Source organism: Setaria italica, chromosome VIII, assembly GCF_000263155.2.
Source record: "Setaria italica strain Yugu1 chromosome VIII, Setaria_italica_v2.0, whole genome shotgun sequence".
Taxonomy (NCBI): domain Eukaryota; kingdom Viridiplantae; phylum Streptophyta; class Magnoliopsida; order Poales; family Poaceae; genus Setaria; species Setaria italica.
In genome coordinates this window covers 22958141-22971933 of record NC_028457.1, presented here as the reverse complement: position 1 = coordinate 22971933, position 13793 = coordinate 22958141, and the positions used below count along the sequence as shown (strand labels likewise).

Genomic DNA, 13793 nt, shown 5'->3' with positions numbered 1-13793 from the left:
ATTCATCAACGAGATCGTAGGCAATGTGGGGAAAGCATTGCTGGAATACGAGGCATATTGCAAGCATTCCATAATTCACATGAAAAAAAAGGGACCTAATCAATTAAGATCGTACTACTGTTTTGAGTGTTGACTGCTGCCGTCCACTGGATCTTCCAAGGAAAAAAAAAAAGTTCTGCTGCGTCACCTTGATGCCCAAAAGGGTCCAGCCAACGTTGGTGACGTGCGTGCACAGCGTCCAGCACGGACGACTGTCAGCCTGTCTGTCAGATCAGGAATCTCAGACCCGTCACCCGTCCATGTGTGTAGGCGCCTAGGCCGGCTTTCCACGTCAAACCCGGCCGCTAACCCGGTAACCTATTCACTAATCACTAGTGATGGCTGACATTCCACATTACACCTTTGGAGTATTAACTCATACAACAGCTGTTCCTCTATATTTTACTATATCTGCTCTGTGCTGAAATGTTTATGAAAAAGTATTAAAAAGTTATACGGAAAGCTTCTTTTAGATAAAAAAATACTTGATTTCAGAAGCTACTCGGATTTTTTTAGACAATAAGAAGCTACTTGGGTTTTCTAGACAATGAGAAGCTACTCGGTATTAAGGCAAGTAGCACATATAAGTAGGAGCATTGAGTCCAAGTGTGGGATAATAAGAATCAACATGTAAGTAAGGGGGGTGTTTGGATACTAGAGGCTAAATTTTAGCCAAATCACATCGGATGTTCGGATGTTAATTAAGAGGATTAAATATGAGTTAATTACAAAACTAATTGTAGAACCCCTAGGCTAAATTGTGAGACGAATCTATTAAGCCTAATTAATCCATCATTAGCGAATGGTTACTGTAGCACCACATTGTCAAATCATGGACTAATTAGGCTTAATAGATTCATCTTGTGATTTAGCCTAGGGGTTGTGCAATTAGTTTTGTAATTAACCTATATTTAATACTCCTAATTACGTCCAAACATCCGATGTGACAGGGGCTAAAATTTAGCCTAAAGGAGCTAAACACCCCCTAAGTAAAATTTGACATGCATGCATTTATACAAGACAAAAATGATTCAGTAAATATGCGTTCCAAATCATCAACGACACTTGCACGTAACAAGTAATTAATCAAATAAACTATCGTTACAAGTGACTCATGACGGTAAGTAACCATCCACAGTACCAATTACTCCAACACATATATCGACTATTTTACTTCCGACGGAAAAAAATGATCTGACGATAACACTACGGATCAGTTGCTAACACCTTTTTACATTTACCTGTCATGGCATAAACAGTTGAGGGGTTACCGGGTTCAGGCCTTCAGAGACCCGGTCCGAAACGATGGAGTGAAGCGTGACATGCTGCAAGACCTGACGCCTGATCCAACGGGAGGAAGAACTGTCCCAATACAAACAAGCCAAGGAGGGGCCACCTCAGCACTTGTTCAGTTATCAAATCTGCAACTGTTGGAGGACAGACAGACATCCAAAACAATTACCCCTGAACAACAATTACCCATAAGCACATGTTCATGTTGCAAGGACACATGCACTCATGATTTGTACCACGAATTAATTTAAGTGGTTATGAGAGATCTGGATTGTGCCTAGGCATCTATGAGGTTCATCCAGGCCGGTTTGTCAGTGACAGCTCGTAACGATTATGTGAAGTTTTATTTGTGCGTGTAGCATTTTCGCAGAATGAATTGGTAAAATTGGCATCAAACCAGTGCTGGTGTTGGATTCTGTCAAAACCTGGAGATTGCACATGGTGTGGGTTTTGGCTAGACTTGTTGAATGTCTCTCATTGGGCATATACAAAATAAAGGGAAAAATAAGGATAGATGGACCGGCCAACAATGCCTATTTAAAATTTGAAACGTTTGTTCCAGTCAACAGATCAGCACAACATCACCGTCTCTTTAATTTATTATGATATAAAACATGAGTGAAAGTTTAAGCAAACTGTTGCTGAATTAACAGAGATGATGCACCAACAATGCTACTTTTTGGAGGGCAAATGGATGTCTAGAGAAGATTCTTTCTATACCTTTTGATGATTGCTTTATTCCAAAAATATTCCGAACAAAGCACAAGATTAAAGAGTCAGTATTTTCTTGTGAATGACAGAAATGTCTTAATATTGCAGAGAAAATGGGCTGATATGATACATACGGTTTGATCTGCACTGATATGAATTTATAAAACAAACTAGGGATATTACTATTAAATTAAAACAAACTAAGATGCATTAAAACTTGTGAAAGACTGGTTATTTTCTTAAATAAAGAAAAACACAACAGAGATATTCCCTCCATCCTAAAAATAAGTTTTCTTTTAGCATTCAAATTTTATTCCACAAACAATACACTAATAAGACTTATCTAATTAAAGCAACACACACTAATAAAAAAATATATGGTGAAGTGCATGCAGCCAATCAAATCATCAGTTGATGCTATTTTTCTAGTTCTAATGCATACGCATTTCTTCATGATCTGGAAACCCAATGGCTTCCAATCACAACTAGTATTAATTAGGGGTATAAGTTTGCTGAAAGAATATTTATTTTGGAACGGAGAGGGTATACAAGATCTATTTCTTAGGCACAAAATCATCTTCCGATAATAATATATTCTTGAAGGTCTATCTATCAAGCAACGAGAGCAAAAGATTCCATAAAATCTTCATCCAACTCATAATATAGGTTGATAATGTGAACATAGCCCAAGCTATTTCAAGTCATTTCCTCGACTTGTTGGGTTCGAAGATGCTTCGAAAAACTAATAGTCGTGTAACTAGCACGTTTTCCTGATATTTTTAGGTGCAATAGCTGGAGTATAGCTATCTGAGATGCCAATTGCTTGAAGCTTTCTTGCCGACATTTGAATAGATTCAGGATTCCGAAATGGCAACGGCAACAGCTATATAGATGCTCATATATAATAGAAAACGAATCTATTCTCTTTGGAAAAGCAATACATCTGAATGTTTAGTGTTTTCATTGGTTGCTAATTGAAAATGTCAAATACCAATTGCACTTGTCCCAGACTGAGCGTGCGGCAAGTGGCATTTCTTCTGTGGGAGCATACAACTGTTCCAGTTGATAGGTGTTCATATTTTGATCATCAGTTTTGCTTTTCTGGTGGATTGTTCCACCATCACGTCTGGCAAACTGGCAGAAAAGATGAGCAAGAGATTGGAGCATGACAGCTGACCTACTTTGCACCATTTTCGAACTGCCATATAGCTTCCCAAGATATAGTCAAGCAGATATCTGATTGTGACACTGCTGACGTGGCTGCTGCTATCAATTTGCAGCGTAACATCAAAGGGAAAGAAAACAGATAAGCAGAAGAATTCAGCAGACAGAATACAAACATGTGAGTCAACTCAGCAAATGAGCAGACCCATATGCGACTTAGAATTAAATCCAGAGACCTGCATTTCTGAATCTACTGCGCATGCGAAAACAGGGAATTCATGATGGACGCTATTTAACAAATTCTGACTATAAATAATATTTGAGAAGTCCCATTTGAAGTATGCCACTACATCAAATTAAGTCTAAACAAAACAGCCACCGACAAGTACAGCCTGATGCTCATTTTGCTTGTAACCCTTTGATCGACCAAACAAGATTACATCTGAACTTCATGTCAACCCTGTGATTCTCGTAAGCGAGCAATCAATTCATCCTGCAAAAAGCAAATAACGCGATCACACTTCTGATTTGGTCCTGGAGTGATATAATGGGCCTAAAATGACTTGGGCATGGACAAATAAATGAACTTCTCTACTCATGCCCCAAGGTTTCTTAAAACAATACAAAAGAGCACTGAAACCATTTTTTTACATAATATCTTCTTTCCTGATGCAAAGTTTCCCAGCACAAAAAAAGTGCAAATATTATAAAGCAAAGAGCACAACCTGCTTGAACTAATTATGTACACGAAAATGTCAAAACAACACTATCACCACTAGGAAGCTGAACCTAGCTCAGTTGGTTGAGGGTGTGGATGTACGGTTAGACAAACCCAGGTTCAAGTCCTCGTCGAGGTAAATTTGGTTGCCTATTTTCTTATTTCTTAATATAATATAAACCCACTTGCTCTAGTTTTTTCTTTTTTTACACTACCACCTTTAGTGGATTAATTTATCTGGAAACTCCGTATTTTGCTCATAAATATCTGCTGGATAGTAGTAATATTAAGAATAACAGACAGGCTTACTCTTCCTATTCATTGAATTTCACAATGACAGCTTTAGCCAAAAGAAGCAAAAACTCTGTGTACACATAATTTCCTAGCATGCTATGCCTAGGTTCGGTGTTTGATTTGAGATACCACTTTGCAAGTTTAAGAAGCAGCACTAAGCATATGCAAAAATAACAAGTTCATGGAACAAATTTGGAGTTATCCATAATAACGGAGTCTGCAGTATATTTGTGATATGCAATGAAATTCTTCTGAATACAGTCTACAGATGGAGCACAAAAGCGAATGCTGCGCTAGTCCTTAAAGCTCTAAATAAAATTTCTGCAAAGTCTTTTAGAACATGAAGATTCAACATGGTTTCTCTTGCCTTTTTTCCTTTGGTCGAGAGACCAGTTTGTCGTAGAAGTGCACGTAACCTCTCAACTGTAAATGATTGCAGTGTGTGCTGTGAAAATCCAGAAATCGTTTCTTCTGCAAGATTAAAGTATCCATAAGGTTCAAGAAAAATACTGATATTGGGTTTAAAAAAAACAAGATTGCAGTATTTCATTTTTTAAAATTCTATGATGCATTAGTAAATTTTAGAGCATACACATAAATTATCAAACACAAAGTCACAAACATAAAAAAGGACTGCTAAAAGTTAAATTTGTGATAACTGTGTTATGTGCTTTCTTATGACTTGCAGTAAAAACTTCCAAAAGAAGTTGGCTGGAAACTGGCAAAAAAAAAATGGTTTTCACTGAAAACTGGGGCAGTTGCAATTTCTTTGTATTGGCTCTCTACTTTCAAAAATGCTAAAGAAGAAGAGAAACACTCTGCATTCGCACCTGATTAATGCAACTAGGGGTTGAGGTGACAGAACTTTACCATAGACTGATGATCCAGAAGAAGTACCCAAGTTAGCCCTTTTTGCTGGATTCAACATCTCCAAACTTCTCGCAGCAGATCTGGTAAAAATTAAAAGAGACAACTTACTTCTAAAGTGAACATGTGCAAAGTCACACTGTCCAACCAATAATCAGCAGGTAAGCAGCCATGAAGAAGGAAGCTCCATAAAGGCCAAGATGACTAGGTATCGTATATCTCAAGAAGCTAATATAATATGACGGCATGATCAAGCTGCAGCCTATTATCAGCAATCAGTGCAATCTATTAAGAGCAATCAGCATCCATCAGTTTCTGAGGGTTAGCTTCTTTTAATAAATTGCTGAAGCGAAATTGGCATTTATAGCATGAGAATCTACAAATAGCACCAGCTGATTTGTAAAGAAGAATCCACACGCTTCTGTAAGCCATTTCCATCGACAGTGTTACGTTCAAGATTACCCTTCTAACTGAATGTTTGGACCATCTATGTTCGTATATCACCACCATCTCAATAAGCACCAATCAAGAATCTTATGAGTCTGCAGTTATCTCGATATGGTTGGGTTGTCTCGGGTTAAGAGCCTTTTGACATGAATTTTAAATTTCTACTAAACCCAGACTTCTTATATTGACCCATCCTGGCTGAATTAAAGGCACGACTCTTTTAATATTAATGCACTTGTTAGCAATGAGACACGATAGTTCATAAACCATGTTTCGAAAAAAAAGTGATAGTTCATAAACCATATGGGAATTCTGGTAATGGACTAAGAACATAATGAAATACTCTATAACAATTGGTTTAGTGCCAGCTAACATATGTATGGATATACTGTGTAAAATTCCAACATGCTTTGCCTCTTCAATAAAAAAAAAAGGCTCCGCAGGTTCATGCTAGCCATGTCAAATCTATGCAGTCGATAATAATTGCTGCTCATCATTTATTTGAAGTGTGTAACTGCAAGTTCAAGCGATTTATTTTGAGTATTAATAATTATTGTTGCCCTTCAATTGATAGCGACTAAAACACATGACATGCTGCATTGAAGGCTTAAGTAAAAAAGAATACTGAAAATTCACAATGCTTCCTCGAGTATAATAATTTTGACAACTTGCTCACTTTGAATAGTACATTGTATATTTTACCCGCATATATGAAATAAAACAGCTGGTGCTTATAGTCATATTAAATCATCTAAAGGGATCTGAAGTAGGAGGAGATGAAAGTACTAGGAAAATATACAGCTCTCACATTTATCATCTTTAGACACCTAAAAGAGCTAAAGTGGGCAAGAAATTTTATACTTTTATCCAATGAAACAAAGAAAAAAACTAAATGTCAAAATTTTAAGTTCCTTTGAATGCTTGAAAACTTCATAATGTAATTTGAACCCATATTTAATCACTTGTTCCAACAGAATCATAAAGAAAAATAAAGATGACATAAAATTCAGGGCCACCAAACATGTCCATAGACTAGTGTTGAATAAGGATATTAACAATATTAAATATAGGCAATTGAGTAATTTAGGAGTACCAATATTATTGCCTATGATGAGTAATTCAGTACACAATATCCTTAGGACCAAAAGAATTACTGAAATGCAACGAGCCTTTACCAATTTCATATGCGCAGAGACATTTATTATCCACATAAAAGCTGAAACTAGGGGCCTAATACAACACAGGCAAAGACAGTTTGTAACAAAATATTTGCATATTTTTTGTTATTTACCTTTTCCCTCTGGTGTTTTCCCCTGGAGTCCTCGAACCTGAATCTTTGGCATCACTCTTCTGTTTGTTCAACTGGAGATGTCTGATCAAAATATTTGTTGAATCCGTTTGTATAACTTGCCCTTCTAAAATAACAAAGAGTAACAAGTCAAATAAAAATTAAATTGGGATATAGACCACATGTTCATTGTACGTAATATAAATGTTACTAATAGCAATTTTATAAATTATTACAGCAAGAGGCCAAAATATATAGGTATGGAAACGTGCAGTAATATGCAGAAACCCCCCTATATAGTGAGGATATACAGACAGGTTAAACAAGCTAAAGACATATGTCTGATAGAGTGATAGATATCACAAAAAAAATTGTACTTGTTTGTCATGTATCACTGTTAAAAATGCGACGCGCCATAGATATATGTAATTATGTATAATACTTGGGGACACAAGATCTGAAGTTTATTTTTTTTCCTGAGTAAAGTTCATTAGGAAGAAAACATAAATAATACCGGAAAACTCTAAACCCACAGAACATATCAAATGAACAGTCGTAAAGGTGATTTCTCCACTACAACTTGTCAGATCTGCTTCCACCTTATCAGTGCGATATTCCAACAACAATATTTTTCACTGGGACACGATGAGATACATGAATGCATGAAAACTATCTCCTCCACTAATCGATTAATATTAAAATAGAGAAAGTAATCTCAAGAACAGCCCTGCACAAATGCAAAGTTCATAGCAATCTTGCCACCATCACAACACACCCTAACTGAAAACATGAACCAAATAAAAGGCAAAAGCACAAAAGGCCAAGCATAAAAAAATCCATTACATCATGCAAGGGACTACACTGTCACTGCAGAACTTGAATCATGAAGACATCAGTAGAAGTTCACACCACAGTAAGCGGGCAAAAATCCTAACTGAATGAACAAAGCATCAGTTGTTATGCATTCAACTAAGACTGCTTCATCCATACACGTGATAATAAGTTGCATCTTTGTTATGCATAAACCTAAAAGCAGATTAGCACTGCAAACATTTTAAACAAGCAGAACTTCCATCAAATGCCCAATCTGTGCAAGCACTGGGATATCAAGTCCTTCATATTTTGAGCATCTTAGACATTACCATTTCTAATCCTCTGAGCACATTACATGTGACATACCATTTATAATACAACCAACAATCCAGCAAAACCCTCGAGCAAATCATTCTAATTACACTGGTACTCCTAGAACGGTAGAATCCTATGCGCATCTTCCATGACAAAAGAACTACAAAAGCATTCACCCAGCAATGAAAGGAAAAATTGGAATGGTAATGGTAAATCTTATCAATTTCTAGAGTACTGAAGCAAGCACAGAACATTTTGAGCACAACTCAAACAACATTTCTTTTCCTGGGCATCACAATACACGCGACATTACCACATACCCTTGAGCACAACATTTCAATTTCATCAATTTCATCAAACAAATGCCAGCAGAACTACCGAATGAAAAAAATCATGCTACCAAGCAAAGGGAAGAAAGAACGGTAAGGGGGATCCACTGACCTGGGGGATCCGTGCTGTGCTCGCAGACGTAAACCCTGAACCCTCCCTGCGCAGATCACAGCCCAAGAAACGGTCTCAGAACCCCGCCTCGCCGCGCGAATCCAGACGCCTCAGAACGCCAGAAGAGAGGAACAGTTTGGTGATTTCAGCGTGGGGATTCCGTACCAGGCTGGAGGAGACGGAGCCGGAGGAGAAGTTGCCGCGCGACGGCATCCCTGCTAGGAACTTCGCCGCGCCGCCCCCTCCGGACTTCGTTGGCGCCGGCGAGCCCTTCCTGTCCCCGCCGCTGCAGCCGCCGCCGCCGCCGGAACCCTCTTCTTCGGCTGCCATGAGGGATGGGTCTTGTGTTTTTTTTTCCTGTTTCTCATTTCCTCCAAAAGAATATGTATCCTACTTGTTCAGGGAGGAAAAAAAAAACAAACTCCAACGCTTCCCCAAAAGTTCCCTATTCGCGACGCCAAAACAGAGTCCGTTGCCATGCATATTTACACGACGTACTTCCTCCCCCAATTGCCTCCTTCCCACGCGCGAGAGAGTCTTCCCGCGAGATTTGGCACGCGCTTGGTAGGGAGCTCTGCGGCGGTGGCGGGGGGAGGGGGGGTGGCAGCGGCGGCAGGCGAGCGGTGGCTAGGCGAGCAGCGGGGCGAGCTCATCTGGTCAGTCGCTCGTTGCCTCACCCTAGACCCCGACGAGTGACGACACGATCTTGGATGTACACTTCACCTCCCATTGCGCCACTGCCTAAAGGTTCGTCCTTACCCATTTCCCCGGCTGAAGGTTGGCCCACAGCTTCCCGGTGCCGCCGCGAGACATGGCGTGGACCATCTCGACGGCGCAGGCCACGGGCGCCGCCGCGCGGCCTCGTCGCTGTCCACCGGCGCAGGCCACGGGCGCCGCCTTGTGGCCTCGTCGCCATCCACCAACTTGCCGGCGAACAGCAAGCAGCACATGCACTCCTGGAGCCTTACATGTCAGAAACATCTAGCCGCCCGCCGCGCGTGGTCGGTCTGCCACCGCCCCCACAGTCAAATCCCTACCGCTGCTATTGCGTTTGATTTGACACGTCCTGCGGCATTGAATAAGGTAGCCGAGAGCCGAGACGACGCTCCGCTCTCGTATCTCTTGTGCCTCTTGCGCTATGGCTACGGGTATAGACTGCCGAAAGGGGAAAAGCTTGGAGGTGGACAGTGGATTGGACCATGAGTTCATGACCAGCTAGGGCGGTGGCTATTGGGTTGAGGCGCCGCACAACTGGAGGATTTTGGCCAGCGGCAAGGAGGAGATCACTCTGTTTCGATTCTTCTTCAGTTGGAGGAAGAAGAAGTAAGAATGAGACGGTGAGAGAGCAGGGAGGCGCTGGGCTGGGCCAATTACGATGATGTGGCCGTTTTGAAATATTGGGACTAGTTATTAGCGATCTGCTGTAGGTTCAATGTTTTTTGGGGGAAAAACTTTTTGAAAGAGCCCCCAATATATAGTTTTGGGGAACAACTTTTTGGAAATCTTTGAAGTAAACCACCTTTTTCCCCTAATTCTCGTTGCGCCATGCCGCCGCGGAGAACCTGGGTGGGCCCCGTACGGTGAAAACACGTTGAAAACTTGAAACCTCCATTCCAATTTTTAGATTTTCTTATTTTCAAAATTATTTTAATTTTTTTACAAAATATATACTGTGTTTTACCATTTATATGCCAACCTATGGCTTAAATTCATGGATATGCAATACAGTAGAGCTATTATGTGCTCCATGGTTTAGCGAGAAAGTCTGAATTGTTACATAAGTGATGCCTACAAAACTTGAACTTAAAACTCCTCTTGTAGAAATGAAAAAGATAAATTTTATTAAAGGTAAAATTGTCTATAAGATAGTTGTGGGACATTAAACAAAAAATAGTTTAAAAGGTTACCTAGAATTGGCAAAACAGGTGAATAGAGAGGGTCAACTTTATCCCTCAACTTTCAGATTGGTCAATTTAGTCCCTCAACTTTCATTTTTAGATCAAACTTGTCCTTATGCTGATACGTGGCTCCATATTGGTATGAAACTAATACAAAAGGTTCATTTTACCCTTGGCTCTTTTCTCTCTTCAGTTTTCACCTTTAAAATTACAATAACGTATGATCCAAAATAAATATGAAGATACATATGTTTGCCGAGGGAGTATGAATATATACATGGAGCATGTATAACGTACCATGAGTATGTGAGTACATGTTGATTTTAGAACATGCCTACACACATGAGTTGTATATATACCAAAATAATATGATTAAATACTTGTTTGAGTACACATATTTTGCCTATCAAATTGAGCACATGAATGACTCTAAAGAGTACGAGTAAATATACTTTTTAGAAACCATATTTTGTGTTAGTTTAAAAGGTATATTGTTATGTGTATGTATTATGGGAGTATGAGTACATAAATGTTTGACCTAGATGAGCAAAGGGCAAAATGTACTTTTTGCATTAGTCTTATGCTAAAATAGAGCACCATATTAACAGCATAAGAGCACCATATTAACATAAGGACGAGTTTGATAAAAAAATGAAAGTGAGGGATTAAATTGACCGATCTGAAAGTTGAGGGACGAAGTTGACTATCCATGCAAAGTTCACGAATCAAAGTGCCTATTTTACCTTTAGAATTTGTCCATACTTGAAGAAATAATTTAGATTTTTTTCTATCTATTTTCTATAATGCTAAATATTGAAAGGTGTGAAAGCATAATTTATACGGAAAAACGAGTATGAATCCTGTTGGCAGACAGCAAGCAGACAGACATTACCCGAGAAAATACAACTGGATCAGCGCAAGTATGGGTAAGTGGGCTGGATGGGGACGATGGGCCAAATGGCAGCAAACCATCTCTTTTTCTGAGACCTTTTCTTTTGATTTTATTTTTCCAACTTTATGACGGTTCCCAAGCTTATATTTCATTTTTACCATCTACTCCCTCCATTCAAATTATAGCTCCCTCCATTTAAATTATAGGTCGTTTTGATTTTTCTAGATTCATAGATATTATTAGATGATTATACATCTAGATAAAGTATAAGTCTAGATGCATAATAATATCTATAAACCTAGAAAAGCCAAAATGACCTATAATTTGAAATGGAGGGAGTACATGACAATAAATTAATAAACCTAGGCCTTAAACTTGTCATCAATTAGTGATATCATTGAGCAATTCACCAACGTTGTCGCTAGTGAGGAAGTACGGATGGTTTGTGTCGAATATCAAAATTGAATCTGGGCAAACCGGTGAAAAAAATCGGTCAGATCGATTCGATCAAAGTGCTCAAATTGTAAAGTAGACTTCACTATTGTATAGATCTCGTCGAGACGATCAAAATGCATATGTAGAACGTTCGATTTGAAGATCGGGTGAGGGAGTTATGGTTTCGAAAAGTTATGCACCTGAGCCAAACCGGTGAGACCGGTTTGAGAGGCGGTCAGACCGGTTTGGTCTGTGTAGTTTAAGTTGGGAGTTGTATTTTAACATGAGATTTGTAAGTGTTTCAATTTCTAATAGGGCAAGATCTCCTATTCCTATAAATATAAATGGCCACGGCCGATTGAGAGGAATCCAATCGATCAAATACAAATCAATCTACCATTTCCCTTTTTATCTTTGTGTCGTTGTCAAGATTTGCGGATCAAGACTCTAGACTAGTAAATTTCTTTTATGTGCGTAAGGCTTCGGATGGTGGCGTGGGAGACACGGGGTTAGACTGGTTCGGGCAAAGGAGGCCCTACGTCCAGTATCGAGGCTGCTCGTGTTACCCACGCGGGGTCCTATAGTAGGGGTTACAGATGGGCGAGAGAGGGAACTGATCCGAGGTCTCTTGAGTGTGCTTGTGCTCTAAGGGCGTATGAGAGTGTACTGTTGGCTTGAGAAAAAGAGTCCCCTATCTCAGGACCCCCAGCCCTCCTTTTATAGTGCAAGAAGGAGCTCGGGGTTACAGTTAAGATAAGCGTCGGGAGGAGAGGTAGAAAGGATAAGCTAAGTAGAAAAAATAATACAAGGGGAGGGTCCCAAGGTCACCGCTCTTGCTCCGGCCTGCGGTCCCTATCAGCACATCCAGCGAGGGAGGGCGATTCCTTCTCGGTCTTGTCGATGATCTCCCTGGTCATCGTCGCCGTCGAGCGTGATGATGATCCCCGGTCTCGGCATCCGCGCCCGCCGGGGAGGAGGTCCGAAACTGTTGCCCTGCCGATTACCGTAAGACCCGGATGTCGTATCCCTGAGACTGCCGTTGGGAGCACGGGGCGCGAGAGCAAGCGATGCGCCCCCCTGTGCCGTTCGGCGCTGCTCATGAGTGCTCTGTGGCGAATCAGAAGGAGCCGCAGCCACTGCAGCTCGCGCCGCACGGTCGCGCACTGGTATTCGGGACCGGTTACGTTGGGGATGCCACTCCCTTTTGGCTTGACAGAGCCGCGACGCATTTATGGCGAGGTCGACAGGGGGACCCGCGGGATCGTCATCCTGATCCTCTAGTCCGCGTCCGAGGCGAATATTCGTCTTGTGGTCCCGAGCGAGTCCACCCCCGCGCCAAGGGTCGGGCGAGGCAGAGTTTTTGTAGTGGGGGTCAGGCGTTCCCAACCCCGGTCCTCCAGGGTCGGGCGAGGCGGAGTTTAGTCTTCGAGGAGTCGGGAGCGTCCGACCCCGGGACTCCGGGTCGGGCGAGGCGGAGCGTGACCTCTCCCTTTCATATTGGGCTGACGGCAATTTTGCCACCCTAGATGGGCCTAGGCCTTTAAGTTCTGTTGAGTTCGTGGGCTGGGGGAGATCGTTGATATTTCCCCCCAACAGTAGCCCCCGAGCCTGTGGTGGAGCGGGAACGCTCCTCCAGAGGCTGCAGTGGTTGCCAGTACGGGATCCTCTTCGTTTGACCCGGAGCAGAGGAGCTGTTCGGATGGTGTTGTCCGAAGGGTCCGTTTGGACAACTCATCCTGTGCGTTGCTCGGCGTTAGGGACGCCTGGTCATTTCCTTTCGTTCGAGAACCTTAAGTTAGGACCATCCGCATGGCCTTAGGTTGCGAGGCCAGCCCCCGAGCCCCCGCGCGTCGCAGGGGACCGATCGGAGGTTGGGTCGACTTTTGTTCGTTCACCCTCAAGCGTCCATTCGCTAGGACGGAGGGGGCGAGCCATGCCACGCTATCCTCGTCAGACGAACCGTGGTGCTCTTGGAGCTACTAACGGGTTGATTCGAGTGGGATCCCGGTCCCTGTTCGCGGGGGGGGGGGGGGGGGGGGGGGGGGGGGGCCCTGAACACAAATCCTCTTTGTGACTTTCAAACGTCACTGACGGTTTGAAAACTAGCATCAGAGTAGCCTATTGCAACCAGGGGGTCGTGACCTCTTTCGACGAGGAAAACACCTAAATTCCTGCTCC

General features: G+C 41.7%; 1 protein-coding gene across 1 annotated transcript; it reads right to left on the bottom strand.

The window, feature by feature from the left end:
- Window positions 1–3368: 3368 nt before the first annotated feature.
- On the bottom strand, window positions 3369–8758 carry LOC101775231. Its single transcript, XM_004979211.2, has 6 exons — window positions 8556–8758; window positions 8391–8436; window positions 6825–6948; window positions 5090–5169; window positions 4587–4690; window positions 3369–3700 (listed from the first exon to the last, which is right to left on the bottom strand). The coding sequence occupies exons 1-6, from the start codon at window positions 8718–8720 to the stop codon at window positions 3662–3664; spliced, it is 558 nt and encodes a 185-aa protein (XP_004979268.1). The 5' UTR covers window positions 8721–8758; the 3' UTR covers window positions 3369–3661.
- Window positions 8759–13793: the final 5035 nt, after the last annotated feature.